General features: G+C 43.5%; 1 protein-coding gene across 3 annotated transcripts in view; it reads left to right on the top strand.

The window, feature by feature from the left end:
* kcnab1b (potassium voltage-gated channel subfamily A regulatory beta subunit 1b) overlaps nt 1–19,582 on the top strand; it is a 32,206-nt gene that overhangs the window by 8,392 nt on the left and 4,232 nt on the right. For all 3 annotated transcript variants that reach the window (XM_048244530.1, XM_048244539.1, XM_048244545.1), the window contains exons 2-8: nt 3,218–3,261; nt 8,808–8,845; nt 9,907–9,986; nt 10,911–10,955; nt 12,391–12,435; nt 13,566–13,609; nt 16,772–16,858. In XM_048244530.1, the coding sequence (XP_048100487.1) occupies nt 3,218–3,261; nt 8,808–8,845; nt 9,907–9,986; nt 10,911–10,955; nt 12,391–12,435; nt 13,566–13,609; nt 16,772–16,858 (383 nt within the window). The remainder of the gene's footprint in view (nt 1–3,217; nt 3,262–8,807; nt 8,846–9,906; nt 9,987–10,910; nt 10,956–12,390; nt 12,436–13,565; nt 13,610–16,771; nt 16,859–19,582) is intronic.

Below are 19,582 nucleotides of genomic sequence, written 5' to 3'. Positions count from 1 at the left end.
CGTGGATCCCAGAGCCCCCATCTCCAACTCCATCCCCATCCTCAGCTCCATCCTCAGGTCCATCCCCAGCTCCAGTGGTCTGGCCTAATTGGTACTCTCTTTCCCATGCTGGGGAGCACGGGATGGGGGGCAGCTGTGCAGACGCCCCTAAGCTGGGCATGTGTCACTTCAAATGAGCAGCTCCGCGACTCGCCGCCTGTTTAATCTGTAAAACGTGTTTGATCTGCAGCGTGCTACAGGACCGCTGCCTTTCTCTCTCTCTCTCTCTCTCTCTCTCTCTCTCTCTCTCTCTCTCTCTCCTTTGTTTCTCTCTCTCTGTCTTTCAGTGTCTGAGTCTTCCTCTCTCTCTGTGACTCTTGCTCAGTGAAGGATGGGGTCTGGGCTTGCTGTCATATTTTCTATCTTTTGAAGATTTAATTGGAGTCATGAGGTGATTGTAAGGACCATGAGGAGTATGCCTAGAAGTATCATTTCACTTTATTTGTGTGGTGTCAACATATGGCTAAGAGTAGCACTGGATGTTTTTCTAGATAGTTAGAAAGCTAGCGCATCTTACAAAGGGATTTTTTTCTTGAAAAGCATTTTTAACAATCTGCACATGTTGAGTAATTTTATGTTATTTAATTTGAGCAAGAACCTCCTGTGTACTTATATGAATATGAGTCAACCTCAGGCTCAAGGGTAATGCAAAGCCTCTGCAGTAGAGCATCTGCAGTAGACTGGTAAATAAGTTAATGATGGTTGCACGGACCTTTAGCATTATGTATGAAGCAATAGTTGATGGTCTTGTCTGAAAACTTGATGGTCTGAGTCTATGGTAATTTCCCGTCCGAAGTTATTATACCTGTGCTGCAGAGAAGGGAAGAGGCTATGTAGTAATATAATAGTAATAATAATAATAATAATAATAACTTTGTTATAAGTATCTTTACCACTTGCTTCTTGTCAGTCTTGCATGCATACATGCATCTATACATACATACAGACACAGCACTGCGCCACAGTATTGTGATAGTTCCTGTTTGTCCGCTAAGATCAAGTTGGACCATCCGTACTCTTGGTCTATGCTGCATTAATATACTAATAAATCAGTGCATTGCAAAGCCGTTCATCTGTTTCCGTGATAGATAAGGCTAGTCTGGGTTTGAAAAATGCCTTGTGACCGAGAGAAGACTTATGTTTCATAATTTAGAGGTTGGCTGGACAGTGCAATTAAGATGCTTCTTAATAAATGTGTTGTGGCTTTTTTTCTTTCATGATTCATTGAACAGCATGCATCAGCCTGAGAGGAATCGTGGTTTATTTCATTTTTTTCAATGTGAAGAAAGTGGTGGAGGTTTGTGCTGCAATTCCTAATCTGTGGGAAATTGCTCTGACGGGTCTGCGATGTGCTCCTACTGAATACGGAGAAGAGGCTCTAAATCAATGCCTGTGTTTTGCTCCTTACTTTTCCTCTCCTTTTAAAGGACACAGTGTACCACCCATGTCTGTTTTGATTTGTATCAGTACAAGAAAATACAGTTTGAGGTAGATCTTTGTATATTAGGTGCATTATCCCATCAAATTGTTTTTTTATTTCAAATAGTCTTGTCTTTATCTTGAGGCTTTGAAAAAGGTTGTCTAGCAGGTATGCAAATCTTTTTTGGTCTTTTGGTGACATATATGTTTCAAATAAATGCATAGTTTGTGCTATTGTGTATGAGAATCTCTAAACCCTGAGAGATGTCATAGATTTACCAAACCCTTTCTCTGAATGAATATGTATTCATGAATACTTTATCAGCCATGTTGTCTGTCAGTCTGCTTCGGCTTTAAAGCTTCTCTGTGCTTCCCAAATGAGTTTCAAATCACAAGCAAATTCACAGCCTTCAGTCTCACATTCGCTCGGGTGTTTTCTCTTTTTTTTCTCATAGAAAAGTGGGCACAAAATATTTAATATTTTAAAAAGAACAAACAGCCTATCGTTTCAAAGCCCTATCATTTCCAACAAGAGCAGTATTTGACTTCTCAATATCTGCTCAATGTTTGAAGAGAATCCTTTAAAAGGCCTACTAAACTGCTCTTGAAGCATAAATAGGGCAAACAAGCATCCTGCTTTTCAGTATGTCATTAACCAGGAAGGCTTTAGGCAGAAGTATAAATGGGAAGAACATTGTGAAGTGCTCCAGCAATCACCAAGACACGAAAGGTAGCCACACACTCTTGCATGAGGACCATGTTTGAGATGGGAGTGAAATGAGGAGGCAAGCAGATGAAACAGACAGGTTGTCAGGATAAACAATTCAGCGGAGGACAGAGACACGCGGTGCTCTTAAGCTTTCTTTTCCTTTATGTTCTAAGTGTGCTTGTTCAAACCTTGAGGACAATATCACCCATCCACAGAACTCCAAACCTTTGGTTGCAGTCTTTGATCCTTCTCTTCTGCTGTATATCGTAGAATTACTCTTAACTCTCAACTGTATTCGACCATGTAGGCTACTCTGAAGCATCCCTAGTCTGAATTCACAGAGAACAATGCTTTCGCAGGCAGTAGCCACTTCTGACCTTTGTGGGCATCAAGTCCCTGTAGGATTGCTCTGCACTACCGACAGCAACAGGCCTGTGTGGAGTCTGTTTCTGTATTCAGAGCGTGACAGACTGCACGAAAATAAACTAGGGATCAGGAATAATCCCCCAGTCCTTTCTCACTATTCTCCGCCAGCAGACACTTCATACCCCAGTGGTTTTCTATATCAACCAAACTTTTGTGGAAGAACAAATAAACCTTGTGTGTGGTACGCACCTGAGGACAGGTATTGATTTGGCCAGGCTCTTGTCTTAAAAGATAAGAAGTTGACTATCTCTTCAGTCTCACCAAATATTTCTGAAATTCATATACTGTATGTTGTTCCATGCATAGATACCTTTTGTATATCTTGTAGCAATAACTAGGTGTACAGATGTACCATGCAAAATGTTTAGTTTTGCTAGAGTGTATCGCTCCTAAGTGTGTGTCCTGAAAGGACGCCTTAATGTGTTGTCCACAGGGGCTGTAGTATGGCTCCTTAACCCCCCATGAGTGGAGCAGGAGATGGCTCACAACTCTGCTGAAGTGGGGTGGGGGTCATTAACACATGGGCCTCAGGCCATGGGTGGTGCTTCCACTAATCCCTCTCTCCCTCTCTCTCTCTCTCTCTCTCTCTCTCTCTCTCTCTCTCTCTCTCCTCCCTCTCCTTAGGAATCTGGGGAAGTCAGGCCTGCGTGTATCCTGTTTGGGACTCGGTGAGTGCTCTTCATCACAGATCACGAAGCGTTTAATTGGCACCCCTGCGTGTGAGTGTGTGTGTCTGTGTGTGTGTGTGTGCGTGCATGTGTGCGTGTGTCAAGTCAAGTCAAGTCAAGTTTATTTATATAGCACATTTCATACACAGAGGTCATTCAATGTGCTTTACATAAACAAAACCAAACGATAATAACAAATAAAAGCATAGAAGGGCAATATAGTCAAAGAATAGTTAAAAGGTAAAGATCATAATAAAAAGAAAACATAAAACCCAAGGTAAAATCATTTAAAAATAAAGAATAATTAGTAAGCAAAAACAAAGGCAAAAAAGTAGTAAAAAAAAAGTAATAAAAGACAAAGTAGAATAATTATCGAGGCAGATTCAGAATTTGTAACTCGGCACAGTTAGCAGAAAGCGTCTGAGAACAGTTTGGTCTTAAGTCTAGATTTAAAACTGGCTACAGTTGGGGCCTTTTAATGTCATCCGAAAGTTGGTTCCACAGCTGAGCAGCATAGCAGCTAAAAGCTGCTTCACCATGTTTAGTTCTAACTGTAGGTTTTACTAGCAGGTTTTTCACCTGGGACCTGAGAGGGGGCGAGAAGGTGTGTACTGCTGAAGCATGTCTGACAAGTATTTAGGTCCTGCTCCATTTACTGATTTATAAACAAGCAATAGTGCTTTTAAAGTCAATTCTGTGACTTACTGGAAGCCAGTGCAAGGACTTAGAATTGGAGTAATGTGGTCAGTTCTTTTAGTTTTTTGTTAGAGTCCTAGCTGCTGCATTTTGTATCACCTGAAGCTGTTTAATAGTCTTTTTAGGAAGGCCTGTGAACAGTCCATTGCAGTAATCAACCCTGCTGGAGATAAATGCATGAATGAGTTTTTCTAAGTCATGTTTTGACATCAGCCCTCTGAGTTTGACAATATTTTTGAGGTGGTAAAAGCTGATTTAGTTATGGCTTTCATGTGGCTGTTGAAATTTAGATCACTGTCAATTAATACACCAAGGTTTTTAACAGTATCCTTTGCCTTCAACCCTTTTTGTGTCAAGGGAGAGTGGCAACCCTAAGTCTTTCCTCATTTTACCAAATATAATTACTTCAGTTTTTTCTTTGTTCAGCTGAAGAAAATTTTGAGACATCCAGGTGTTGATTTGTTCTATACACTGACACATAGATTCAAGAGGACCATAGTTGTTTGGTGATAGAGCTAAGTAAATTTGTGTGTCATCTGCATAGCTATGATATGAAATCAAATTATTTTGAATGATTTGTCCAAGTGGGAACATATAGAGGTTGAATAATAGTGGCCCCAAGATCGACCCTGGGGAACACCACAGGTCAAGGGCGTTGGTGTTGAGGTACAGTTTCGATGGCAACAAAGAAGCTCCTTTCTTGTAGATATGATTTTAGCCAGCTGATAACTATGCCTGTAAATCCAACCCAGTGTTCTAGTCTGTGTAGTAAAATATTGTGATCAACAGTGTCAAATGCTGCACTAAGGTCCAGTAGCACTAGGACTGATGTTTTACCTGAATCTGTGTTGAGGTATGTCATTGGAAACTTTAATGAGAGCTGTTTCAGTGCTGTGATTTGCCCGAAAACCAGACTGAAAGTAATCAAAATACCCATTTGATGTTAGGAAGGTGGTTAATTGATTAAAGACTACTTTTTTCAATAATTTTGCCAATAAAAGGTAGATTGGATATGGGCCTGTAATTGCTTAGCATGGAGGCATCCAGGTTATTCTTCTTGAGAAGTGGCTTTACAACAGCTGTTTTCAGTGACTTAGGAAAAGTGCCAGACAGCAATGATACATTTACAATTTGAAGGACATCCACCGCTATGAGGTGAAAAACAGTTTTGAAGAAATTGGTAGGCAGAGTGTCTAAGACACATGTGGAAGGGCTGAGATTCTGTATTTTTTTTTTCAAGTGTGTAAGTAGTCTATCAAGCTGAACTCTGACATCAAGTTTAGTTTCCCTCTGTTTGTTGCTGGAAGTTCAGGTTGTTGAATTTGTAATTGAGCAGATATGTTGAGTCTGATTTTGTCAATTTTACCTTTAAAAAGATGAAAACTCATTGCATTTATTAGTTGAGAGAAGTTCAGAAGCTAATTGTGAGGGGGATTTGTTAACTTATCAACAGTTGAAAATAGAAGAATGAAAGTGTTATTTGAACTTCTATTGATAATGTTAGAAAAGAAAGACTGTCTTGCTTTGCATATTTCAGAGTTTTATGTGCGGGAGCATCTCTTTATGGATTTCATAGTGGATCTGAAGTTTGTATTTACGCCATTTTCTTTCAGTCTTCCTACACTCTCTTTTAGAAGTTTAACTGCTGGATTTTGCCTCCATGGTGCTTTCTGTTTGTCCTTAACTTTCTTGAATTGTAATGGAGCAATGTCATCCATAATGTTTGCCATTTTGCATTAAAGTGATCAAATAAGTCTTCAGAGTCTGACAGTTGACTTGACTTTTAGTGAAAGTGCTTGCTCAAAGAGAGCACTTGTCTGATCATTTATGATTCTCCTTTTACCATCATAGCTGTGTTTTGAGTGTGTGGGGACATAGACACATCAAAGAACACGCAAAAATGATCAGATAAGGCCAGGTCTTTAACAGCTGTAGAGACATCTCGAGACCCTTTGTGATAACAAGGTCCAGGGTATGGCGAAGAGAGTGTTGGCCCCTGTACATGCTGTGTTAGGGAGAAAGTATCGATTAGTGCAATGAATTCCTTGGCATAATTGTTTTCAGGATTATCCACATGCAAGTTTAGATCCCCTGATATAATAAGACAGTCATACTCTATGCAAACAACTGATAGCAGTTCACCTAGCTCTTCAAGAAAAACTTTAGCTGAATGTTTTGGAGGCCTGTAAATTGTCAGTAATAAAATCTGAGGAGAAGACTTAATGCATGCACACAGATATTCAAATGAAGTAAAGTCACCGAATGACGACTGATTGCACTGAAAAGACGTCTTGAAAATTGTGGCTATCCCCCCACCTCTTTTATTTGCTCTGGTAGCACTCAAAAAACTGAAGTTTGGGGGAGCTGATTCGATGAGAGTAGCAGCACTGTTTGCTTGATCTAACCATGTCTCAGTTAAAAGTAAAAAATCAAGATTGTGTGTGCAAATTAGATCATGAATTAAGAATGATTTGTTTGAAAGAGATCTGATATTTAGGAATGCTAGTTTTGTTAGTTTAAGTGTTGGGGAAATATGATCCATGGGGGAAATCTGAGGTTGATGTGGTACGGGTAGGAGATTGGACTGGTTTACCCTATAAGCTTGATGCATTTGTGTTCTATTTCTTGTCAATACAGGAATAGAGAATGTCATGGGCTTACTGGGTCCCGGCATGTTCTCAAAACTACTGTCAGTACCATTTATATTGCAGGGACCCTGAGAATATCATGCAATATAGTCATCATATAATTGTCCCCTGCTGCTGCCATCTGTATTTTCCACTGCACATTCCATGCTATATGCCGGCTGAGAAAATGAACTAAGAGGTTGCTGCTGCTTAAGAGATCCTTCTAAACGGGGAGGGGGAGGGCGAGGGGGTGGAGGTGCCCTTCGCTTCTTTGGTGCTAATGATCTTGGGCTAGTAAAACTCCCCCTTCCTCTCCCAGCGGCTGCGGCGGTCTCTGCTGACAGCCATGAGTGAATGAATCCAGTCAGACCTGGCTGCTTCTCCATTCGAAGCAAAGCAAGCCTCCTGAAGCAGATTAGCACTGCCTGCATCACACACACATCCACCACTAAATGATTAGGCAGAAAAATACAGATAAATAAACATCTAGGCTTGGCCCAGAGTAGCAAGAAAACTGAAGTCAACTCTGACTACAGAAGCTGAGTTAAGAAGTTGCAATTATGCTAATCTGCAATGTGTTTATAATCCTCTCATTAAAGCAGCTCAGTTCATTATGCAGGGCAAAGGGTGGGGGGGGCATCCTGGTCAAGCACTGCATCTGTTTTATCTCAACAGGCTAATAAATGGTCAGTTGTGTTGTTTAACATTGACTCCATGCGGTGGAACAAACTGATGATTATGTCCATCTATTAGAGTCGCCATTAGAGGGATACTATCAGCAAATGGAGATTAGAAGGTCACTGTTAAGTATAAAACTCAGTGAGTCATTAGAGTTGATACACACACACACACACACACACACACACACACACACACACACACACACACACACACACACACACACACACACACACACACACACACACATGTGCACACACATACACACACGCACAGAACTGGGAAAACATTGTAATGAGGAGGTCAGATAAGAGAGGCAGAGGCCAGAGGGGGACACACAGGTGTCAGACGGAGGCTTTAGGGATAATTACGCAAGGTCGGGCACAGTAGAGAGTATTACTGTTCTCTGTCTGCAGTTCTACCACACGGCAGGTTATTAGATGCAGCCTATTTGACCTCTGACTGTGCAGTCTGACCCTGGATCAAATGAGAGCGGAATCCATCTCAGTCTACGCGTTCTGCCTGTGATATAAAATAAGATAAGATAAGATAAGATAAGATAAGATAAGATAAGATAAGATAAGATAAGATAAGATACACCTGCAGGAACTCAGGGGGGAGTAGAGATGGGTTTCCAGGAGGTGGATACGGATGTGGGATGCCACTAGTCGGGGCTGGATTATCTCAGTCAAGTCCTGGAAGCTTTCTTCTTTTTTCTTTGTCAGGTCTAGGCCTTAACTGTCCTAGCATCAGCTGGTAGGGTCCACAGTTGGTCTCGGTCAAGAGAAAAATGTATAAAAAGCTGTTACAGTATGCCATCACTAACTATTATTTCAAAACACACTAGTTAGCATGCTAGTAAGCTTGTAGCAGTGCAACTGGGTTGTTGCCGATCTTTCCTCATATGTTGTTTACAGCTGCAGTAAGCATTGGTATGGGTGAACAACACACATAGCTGTAATTGCATAGCATGAATATCAGTTGGCTTACAATACTGAGAAAAGCACAAGCTAACTAACCTGTTTACATTGGTGCTTGCCTCATGAGGCGGAGAAGCGGCTGGGCTTTGTGTTGCGTGAGCTCGGCTAGTGACACTGCTCGTTTGTGACAAGGACACAGAGGCAGTAGTGGTAACGGAGGTGACACGGCCAAACCAGTCTCAGCACTCCGCCGCCAGCCTGTTAAAGCAGTGACTCACGGTCAGCCGTGGTCCACTCCAGAGCTAAGTGTTTGAGTCATCGGCCCGGACCCAGAGGGGCACTGAGGAGAAAGGGCGGTACAGCACGCAGGGGGCTCTCATTACAGCCTGCGCTCTGCAGTGGACTGATCAGGATGCATACACACTCATACCCACACACACACCCCCATACCCCCACACACACACACACACACACACACACACACACACACAAAACCACACGCATATACGCACATTAATAGCACTTGAATAAGATATTTTCACCAAACAAACCTAACCTCTCTCGCTCTCTTTCTCTCTCTTTCTCTCTCTGTGCCCCTTTGCTCACCCCTCTCTCCCTCCTCCAGGCACGTGGGTCACCTTCGGTGGACAGATCTCTGACGAGGTAAGCACCGTGCCTAATAAATAACACACTGGGAACACAAAAACTCTTTGCCCATCACAAGCCACAGTCTCAGATGCTCCTTTTACTCACTGAGCCAGTCACCAAACACCCTCATGAAAATCGGATGTTTGATCAGTGATAGAACAGTAGCACCTCCGAGTGACATACAGTGTGACAGGTCGTGTGGAGCGTCTAACTAAGTGGTGGAGCAGCATCTACAGTAGAAGGGGGAATACGGATTTTCCACAGGGTGCTACGATTGTGGGGGAAGCCTCTGCTGTCTCCTCAGGTTATGGCAGAGGCCCGTTCCCCTGTCCCTCATCCTCTGGTCCCCTGTCAGTCTCCATCTTGTCTCCCGTTACTCATCGTCCCTTCACTTGTGCGTTTGCTAGTTTGTTTGCCCGCTGTTGGCCGGGGGCTCTCTCTCTCTGCTCGTCACTGTCAGCTCCCATGGTGACAACGCGCCTGTCACTCAGGCCTGACAGGAGGCCTCTCTCTTTCTCTCTCTTTCTGTATTTCTTTCTCTCTCTCTCTGTCTCTCTCTCTCCCTCTCTCTCTCTCTCTCTCTGCAGCCAGGGACCAGGGGATGGGGTTGGGGCGCGTGGGGGAGGTCACAGTGGTAGGCATACTGTCATGAATTGGGTGCCCAAATCCAGCAGAATTGAAGATGGTCACTGACATACACAAGCACCCTGACATACTCAAGACTGACATACACAGGCACCCTGACATACTCAAGACTGACATACACAGGCACACCCACACTTTCTCTCCTTCTCTCTCTCTCTCTCTCCACACGCGCGATGCGACGACGCATGCATGCACGATATAGCACAGAGAAACATGGGTACACTAAAGAGGCCTCTTTCTTCTTTCTCCTCGTCCTCTTCCTCTTACATTTCCCTCTCATCACCACCACCATCATCACCATCATTAGGATCAACTTCTTCCTCTAAATATTTATTTTGTTAATTGTAATAATCCTTGGTAGTCATGGGCTCGTTATTGGTGTGTGTGTGTGTGTGTGTGCGTGTGTGTGTGTGTGTGTTTGCATTGACCAGGTGGCGGAGCAGCTAATGACCATAGCGTATGAGAATGGGGTCAATCTGTTTGACACGGCCGAGGTCTACTCTGGAGGAAAGTGAGTGCCACCCGCGAGCTGACCCCTGAGCATCAGCCTCATCACACTGACCCAACCAGCCACAGGGCACGGGGCACGGACAATCTGATGCCATGAGTGTTGTTGTGAACTGGTGACAGCACTATGCTGCTAATAATAATAATGATAATAATAATAATAACAATAATAGGTAACACTTTACTTGACAGTGTCGACATAAGAGTGACATGACACTGTCATGAACACATGACACTGTCATGACACATGAACCCTAATCCTAACCCTAACTTGTTATGACAAAAACCAAATGTCACTTAATAACAGAAGCGTTATGTCATAAACGTTTATGACTTGTTTATGACACGTTAATGAGAGTGACATGTCACTCTTATGTCGATACTGTCAAGTAAAGTGTAACCCAATAATAATAATAATAATTCATTTTATTTTCTCTGAGATCCAAGTCAATTCGTCAACTGAGAATGATCCGAGTACATTTTGGAGGAAAAAATAATAAAAATTGTAAATCCAATATAATCACCATTCACTGAAAATGATTTCCAAATCATACCAATTACCAAATCATATTGTATATGCAAATCAAATTTGTGGATATGTCAGAAAGACCCTATAAATTCTTATTTGACAAACTTTAGAATTAAACCATAACTTTGTGTGACTTTTTATATCTACCATATGGTTTCTAATCAGGAGCCCCTGTTTCTTTTTCTAAAGCATGTTTCCATTGAGGACAGTACAGTAGCTTTTTCTGTTTGCTTTGCATGACACTGTTCTAGGTAAATCTCAAGGTTAAAGAAACTGTTAAAGTGCAGAGCTCTCCCTCGATATTCTGTCTTACTCCCACACATGAATCTTTTAATGTGTGTTTGTGTGTGTGTGTGTGTGTGTGTGTGTGTGTGTGTGTGTGTTCCTGCACTCCTCCAGAGCTGAAATAATCCTCGGAAACATCATCAAGAAAAAGTGCTGGAGGTACTTCATCTTTGCTTCTTATGTGTGCGTTTGTGAGCTTAGATTGTGAGTCTGGCTGTATTTACTTATTCTGGGATCCATTTTCTTTTTACCGTGTATGTACATCAGTGTGTGTGTGTGTGTGTGTGTGTGTGTGTGTGTGTGTGTGTGTGTGTGTGTGTGTGTGTGTGTGTGTGTGTGTGTGTGTGTGTGTGTGTGTGTGTGTGTGTGTGTGTGCGTGTGTCTGTAAGCTTGTGAGTGTGGGAATATGTTTGTTATGTGCCGCTTCTTTGCTGTTGAAATACTATATTTGCCATGGGAGAAATAGAAGAACTCTCTAAATGAATGGCGAAGGGCGGATGGCTTTGTTGTGCATAGCTGACCACTGAGTGGGGAACCTGCTGGAGCTAGAGCTCTTGTCTTTTCCATTTAGCCAAATTTCTCGATGGCAACAAGTAGTCCTCTGTGAAGTAGGATGCCCACTGTCAAGAGGTGGATAAAAGAGATGTATGTGTGTGTGTGTGTGTGTGTGTGGGTGTGTGTGTGTGTGTGTGTGTGTGTGTGTGTGTGTGTGTGTGTGTGTGTGAGTGGGTAAAACAAGTTCACAGCCACTGGCGTATGTGTGGAAAGGGCAGAGGAAAGAGGTGTCGTTTTTTTAACTTTTCACTGTTTGCCGTATCCTTGGCAGTAACCATGGTAATCAGTGGGAAATGTTTTTGTCGGTCTGTGTTAATGTCCTTGCCTTTCAGCACTGTGGTGTATGTGTGTGTGTGTGTGTGTGTGTGTTAGCTTGTGGGCGGACTTATGGACCCTCACATATTAATCCACAGCATTTTCAATCAGCTGCTCTTTGGGTTTCCAGGGTTATGTTGAAGCACAGCTTGGCTCATCTCCGCTCCTAGAGATGAGATGCTTGGCAACAGCACAGTTGCCATGCTGAGATGGAAATGAGAGTGTGTGTGTGTGGGGGGGAGAGCTGTTTAAGAGATTTTATTACACTCTTACAATGAAAAACTTTCAAACACTGTAATGAGATGCCTGAGCCAATAGCATAATAGCAGCTTTATTGTTAGATTGGGACATTGTGACACTGTAAGACTCTGCTGGGCAACATAGAGGGAATTTGTCAAAAGAGATTCCTGAATGACTTGTCGTGGAGCTTAAGAACAGGGTGATGGTGTCAATATGGTCAATAAGATCATTAATCAGGTCTGATATTCATGTAAAAGATAATAGAGGTAGATCTACTGTCAAACTCAGCTTTGAGATCAGATCATACATCTTGTGTCTTCAATCGGAGAGTTCTAACAAACATGCATTTGCATTACAGTCTTGAAAACACACACCCACTTATATTCAATGACTAATCTGAGACTGTTATGTTTAGGATGTTTAAAATCATCAAGTTTGCCAAATACACAAAGTAACACTTCCTGTCTGGCTGTTTGTCCTGCAGGAGATCAAGTCTGGTCATCACCACCAAGCTCTACTGGGGAGGAAAGTAAGTGCTTGCTATTCCCTCCTCACTAACATGGACATCACAGCACCCAGCTAGGTGGCGTGTGTGTGTGTGGGGCAGGGGGTGGGGGAGGGAGGGTGGTGGGGTTGTGTTGGTGGGCAGAACTCCGCCGGCACACCGCTCCATCTCACTGGGGTTTGTAATGAGATTACCATCAGGAAGAGCCCTCGGCTGCTGATGGAGCGCTATTAAACCTGGCAGACGCTCCGCTCCCATCCGCAACGTCGGGATTACAAAAGAGAGAGAGAGAGAGAGAGAGAGAGAGAGAGAGAGAGAGAGAGAGAGGGTGATTTACAGCGCAGGACCCACATTACTCTTCAGTACCCAAGCCCAAGCAACAAAATAAAAAGAAAGCAAAAAAAAAAAGATATGGAAAGATGCAGCTGAGCTGTAAATGTGAATTGTATACGCTGCAAACTTTGTACAGCTCCTAATAAATGCCGAGGTGTTGGGTGAATGAAGGATGAGACTGCACAGATTGCAGATAAAAAGCCCAAAAAGACACAGTTGGATGGTATGCTATAATAAATGGTGAATTGCATTCACCATTGATTCTTGAGAACATCTTGTAAAAGCAGAGGGCTGTGGATCCAGATACTGTAGTGGAAGACTTATGTCTGGCCTGGATCTATTTCAGTCACATATGCGTTAAAAAAACCCAACAAAAACATTGTTAACATGCACACACAGTTTGGTCTGGGGAGGTAAATCTCTGCAAGCAAACATGGACACTGGGTTAAGGGTTAGAGATTAAATTGAGCTGTTTGGAATGAGCAAAAGCATGTTATTCTAAATGTACTAAGAGACCACATTTGCCCCTATGGCCGATCGGAATCAGATCTGAGTCAGCTCGAGTTCTCTGAATGTGTTGCAAGCCAGAGCATCTGTTGAGTGACAGCCTGTAGCTAAAGCGAAAAAAAGTTCTGTGTTTACGCAGACAGACAGGGCAGGCAGTGAGGCGGGCTGGTTCAGGACTCTGAGACATACTGCACAGCTCTTTGTAGGCCTGCCTGCAGACGGTCTTGCATCAGCCAGAGTCAGAGACAGCCAGAACACACTCCGTGATCTTGTTATGTTTCTCTTTCTTTTCTCCTTTTCGTGCCCACCTGCAGAGCCGAGACAGAGAGAGGCCTCTCCAGAAAGCACATTGTGGAGGGTAAGTCGTTTGCCTCCATCTATGCTGGGCCTGGTCGCCTGTGCAATTTATCTGTCATCTCTATTCTTTAGCCCATTTGTGTGAATTGTCTTTTTGTTTTGTCCAAGTCCACTTTTGTCTTCAGGGTCGATTTTGTTTGGGGTTGGAGTGGTAATTTCACAGTAGTCTGGTGTTTTATCTGTCTCTGTGAGTGATTCTGTATCCCTGTCTGTATTTGTTTTGTTTTTGTGTTGTACTGGTGCAGAGTTGTTAAGTGGATAGGGTTCCCTTTCATAAGATTTAGAATCAAATTATAAACTTGAGCTTGAGTCATTTGAGCTTTTCAGCCCCACCCCCCACCCGATCCCAAAACACACTTGCAGACACACACACACACACACACACACACACACACACACACACACACACACACACACACACTCACACACACACACACACAGTCCACTCCCGTCCACTGCAACTGCACTTGGCTTAGAGGGAATGTGCATTAACTGTATAAACTGTTTAGCATATATTTATATTACATTACATTTGCAGACATTTATTAAAGTGAAATGTAATGCTGTGTTTGGATTCCCCCTGTTACATCTGAATACTGATGGATGGATTGATAAAGTTGAGCTTATGGTCTCTGAGGCGTATTTGCTACAAGTTTTCAAGTATCATGTTTCATAGCCATCACTGATGATGAGGTCAATCCATTGGTTTGTGAGCCACATATATCAACTATCAAGTTTATCGTTCCATTGGTTAGAAAGCTGTATACATGATTCTAGCGCAGAAAACAGATTTTGAAAGCAATGACACCTTGACAAATTAAATCAGTTCTAATTGCAGCACTTAATGGTTGTATCAGCGATTGCAGGCCCAAAAATGGCCCAAACATAAATGATCACGTTCATCTAATCTTTCCTAACGATCCACTAGCTGCCCACCCCATAAGCAGGCCGTCAAAAAAACGTGTCTCTGTAGACAGCCTAGGCTCTGAGATCTGCGCACTAAAACATTTGCTACCAACAAGTGTTGCCAACCACTCAAAGGCAAAATAAAGTGTGTCAACCAATACAATAGGGAGTAGCGAGCTAGCTCTCAGTTTTGTTCGAACATCAACAGAAGTGACGTTACCATCGCCATCGCTGATCCAACCTTTACAGTTTTTTTCCAATTGCTAAAACACAATTTTTCACCAAACAAGTCAGTGCAACATAGAGCAGATATATTTACATTGGAGTAAACAAAAATATGCTCAAAAAAAACAGTAAACTGAAAAAGAAAATTGCAGAAAAATGTTGTTGTCTTCTTTGGCCATGAACTCCTCTACCAGCTCTCACTCTTCCTCCCCCTCTCATTCTCACCCTCCCTCTTCCTCTCTCTGCAACGTCTTCCATTGTTGTTGTAAAAAGAAGGTGCTTACTTCCTGATTGAAGCGGTAACAATTAACCATTGAGGTGTTTGGCCAGGTGGCACATACTGTATGTTGGTCAATTAGCTCATGTAGTGTCATTTTGAATGGCAGTGTTTTGAAATGGCAAACATGTGACTTTATGTCAGATTGTTGTGTCTTTTGCAGAGAACCGTGTTCACTGCATTTGAAAAGTGCCATTTTGAATTGCAAAATACGTGTAAAGCAGAAAATGTGTTTAGAGTTTTGGAAAAGAGGTTTTGCTCTCTGTGTGTCAGTTTAAATAATTGTGCTTTGCATGTCATTTCAGTGCTGTGATGTACTGAAACTGTAATGCTTGCAAACAAGTGTGTCAATGTTGATATATCCATTCATTTGTAGGGTTTCCGGAAAATGCAGTTGATGGCATTAACATAAATCCCAGTCTGCTTACACTTTGTCTTCCTGTTTTTCTCTGATTTCTGCTCTCATTTAACAGCAGAGTGGTTCTATTCAGCCCCCACAAGCCATCACACATACTGTGCTTGGTTGGTGTGTGTGTGTGTGTGTGTGTTTAGTACTGACTGTTTATAGTTTGTGTGTGATGATTGCATGTATATGTGCATATGATTTTAGTATGTGTGTGTGTTTGTCTGTGTTGTTTGTTTCTGGTGTGTGTGTGTGTGTGTGTGTGTGTGTTGTTTGTTTCGGTGTGTGTGTGTGTGTGTGTGTGTGTGTGTGTGTGTGTGTGTGTGTATGTGTGTGTTTATGCGTGTTGTTTGTTTCTGGTGTATGTGTGCAGCTGTGTGTTTACGTTTCTCTCTCTCTCTCTCTCTTTCTGTGTGTGTGTGTTTGGGGGGGTTGGTTAGGTTCTATCTGAATCATCCAGAGGCAGGAGTGTTCTAGGCAGGCTGTCAGAGATTAAGGTGGTGCCCTTATGGAGGTTATTCAGATTTTACAGCCGTGAGTTAGCAGGATTAGCGCACCACCAGGCCATGAGAGACGGGCTAGGGCTGTTGGAGGTGATGGGACGGGGAGAGTGTGACTCTTCCCCCGGATTAATTAGTCAGTCTGGAGTCGTAAACTGTCTGATCACGCAGCCCGTTGTCTCGGCCGTCTTGATGGCGTCTTGGCAGCTCTGTGATGGCACTGGTCTCTCCCCCTCTCCTCCCCTCGCTCCACCCCAGTCCTCCCTCCCTCCCTCTGAGATACGGTTTCCCTCTCGTCCTTCATCCTCTCTCCCTGCCTCTTCCTCTCCTCTCCCTTCTTGCTTCTCCATCCGTCTCTTCTTCCTTCTCTTCCACCCCCTCGCTCCACCTCTCCATCTCCCTCCCTCCCTCCCTCCTTCCCCCTCGCTCCACCTCTCCGCTGCGGATTTATGAATGGAGGTCTGGCCTGACAGCGTAATTCCCCATTCATCCATGCCGTCATCCATCTCTCCGCTCAGCTCCGCGCCTCTCCTCTCTGGGTTCTCTCTCATCCTCTCCTCTTTTCTCCACCTATCTTTCCCTCCGTTGTTGTGTGCTCCACCCGTGCCCTCTCCTGCCATGTCTCATGAGGTGATTAAGTATTTATAGCCCTCTATTTTCTTCTTTCTCTTTTCTCTCTCTCTCTCTCTCTGAATCTGTCACACTCTCACCCATTCTGTTACTCTCTGCATCTTTCTGTGTGTGTGTGTATGTGTGTGGGTGTTTATTTGTTTGTTTGCCATTTCTCTCTGACACCTGTGCCCCCCCTCCCCCTCTCTCTCTCTCTCTCTCTCTCTCTCTCTCTCTCTGCAGGTCTAAAGGGATCCCTGCAGCGGTTGCAGCTGGAGTATGTGGATGTTGTCTTTGCCAACCGCCCTGATGGCAACACACCCATGGAGGGTACGTGAGTGAGTGAGTGAGTGAGTGACAGTCCGCGGTGCCAACACAGAGCACAGAGACGAGAGGAAGGATGTGCAGGGGGAGAACCGTGTTTGCTTGGGCACAGGAAGGAAGGATGTGCAGGGGGAGAACCGTGTTTGCTTGGGCACAGGAAGGAAGGATGTGCAGGGGGAGAACCGTGTTTGCTTGGGCACAGGAAGGAAGGATGTGCAGGGGGAGAACCGTGTTTGCTTGGGCTTTTCTTCTTCTTTCTCTCCACATCAACCCACTGATTTTCTATTTTTACCTCTCACCCCTTTCTCTCCTCCTCCTGTCCCTTTCTTGCTCACAGTTTCATCTTCGCTGTCACACTTGTGTGCATAGTTCAAGTAAGGCTTACGAGTATTCTTCTCCCCTCTCTCCCTCCATCCCTCTCTCCCTCCATCCCTCTTTCTCTTTAGCCCTCTCTCTCTCTCTGTCTCTCTTTTGAAATGGGATTAGAGTTGGCCTGCAGCAGCAGGCTGGCTGATGTATTTTTGGGTTTTGCTCTCAGTGGATGTGAGGGGCCTGCTGTGTCTCTAAGCCTCTGTCACTCCTCAGCCTCAGACCAGCCCAGAGCAATCCAACGTTGCGGCTGCCTCTTCCTCCTCAGCATTGTCATCATCATCATCTAGGGCTAGGGATAAGTCCCTGTCTGTCACAACTCAACATTGCCACTATACCAGCACATCCCATAGCTCTCTCTGTTAGCTCCAGTGGCTTTATCTAAATGGAGGGCCACTACAGGGAGCTTGCTAAGTCCACTGGCATCAGTGGGGTTTGAGTCTCCTTATAGGTCTCAACCACACAAGCACATCAACCTGTCATGCCTGAACAGTTAACGGTTCAATTCTAAAGTAGCATCACAAGTTCATCATGACCAACCATTGACATAGGGATGGGTTAGATGTCAAGTCAGAAGTGTGGTTAGAAGTGTGGTTAGAAGTGTGGTTAGAAGTGTGTATACTACACAACCATAACCAAAATATCCCTTGTCTAAGGTTGTAGTTTTGATCCTAGTGCTGGATGGTCACTTCAATTACATATACCCCATACCTTTAATATGGTAGATTATGCTCATAAGGACCATACTTAACCTTACTAAAGGTATGTGTTTGATGTCATGGACATTTCCAGAATGTACACTCTTAAAACAAATGTGTTGAAACACAGCACAACACAACTTGCATTGTTTTTAACAGATAGGGACAACACATTTTGTGTGATTTCCTTTTTTTATTTGTTACACAATATGTGTTGAAAATAGCACACCTTGCGGTGTTTTTGTAACACATGTCTGTGTTAACTGACACCAGAGGAGATTAGCTACAAAGTAACCCCTGTGAGAGGTTAGCTTCTCTCTGATAGCCCACCTTCCCTGCTTTAGGTTGCAGGTTCAGTTCCAGTGCTCACCATGACCCCCAATGGTGTGACTTTGTTCAGTGTTTTCAGAGTTTATCTGGGTGAGTGGTTGGAACTATGATTTGAACATCGCTCATGCAAAGTGAACAGGAACAACTGTTTCACCTTGGCCCAAAGGTCATTATTTAGGATGCCATGTGGTTAGGTTTTGTTTTGCCTGCACAAGGTCAAAGCATAGGACATTTCAAACTATTTAGCCAGGCAATTATGCTAACTGCAGAGACACATCGCCATTATCAATTCATGGCGTCTCAGTAACTCTCTCTTTGTAATGCAGACCAAATCATCTGGAGACAATACACCGGGACCGGGGAAGGATGCTTCTGTAATTGCTACATTGTTTTCTTGTGCTGTGAAATGAAGTGTGTGATGGGGCACGCCACATACACACACTCTAAACCTTGTGGAGCCATGCTTAATAATCAGATTTAGATTCCACACGTGGCTCCCACTATCCTCTCCTCCTCCTCCTCCACTGCTTTACAGATGAGAGAAGCTAATAAGAGAGAGGCGTGACTTACAGCAGAGGCCCAAATGGGCCGCGCCGTGCAAGGTTGCCTCCCAAACTGGTCAATAGACGCATTGATTTTTCTTGTTGCTCTTTAAAGTTCAAGTGTGTCATTCTCTGTCCTCAAACTGATGGCCAGGGATGTGTTCTCCTGTTGAAAGAAAGGAAAGAGGGAGAAAGGAGGAAAAGGAAGAAAGCCAGAGAGAGAGACTTGTGAGGCTTTAGGAGTGATGTCATATTGAAAAAGTCATTCTTTATTAATGTCATTTTCTCAAAATACTGAAAAACGCCCACGCATTCCATTACCATGGTCACGGCTGTTCCTCCAGGTTGATTTCACTCCCTTGCCTTTACACACAAACTCAGACAAACAGATGCAGACATACACACACATACAAACAGGCACACATGCACACAAAAAAACACAGAGACATACACAGTAAAGAACAAAATTATACATACCCTTAGCAAATATTGATTTAAAGGGGAACTTGGCAACTATTTCAACGTAATAAACCCGTTTAGAAATCATTTGGATGGTTAAATGACCTGTTCCGGTGAAAATGGTGACTTTTCCCGCTGCCCCTAGCGTCCCTAGGCGGAAAACCAACCTTGCAACATTGAGACTACCGTCCCGGAAAGAGAAGTGAGAAACAAGAAACTCGTTTTAAATCGTGTTTCTTACCCTGTAACATCCACATAGTTCTGCCGAACTTATGCTAACCGTTTTGCTAGCTTGTAAACAAATCCATGTGCTTTATCGTTACCTTTTTCCA

Source organism: Alosa alosa, chromosome 1, assembly GCF_017589495.1.
Source record: "Alosa alosa isolate M-15738 ecotype Scorff River chromosome 1, AALO_Geno_1.1, whole genome shotgun sequence".
Classification (NCBI taxonomy): Eukaryota; Metazoa; Chordata; class Actinopteri; order Clupeiformes; family Clupeidae; genus Alosa; species Alosa alosa.
The sequence above is the reverse complement of the archived record's forward strand: the minus strand, read 5'-3'. Positions and strand labels throughout refer to the sequence as shown.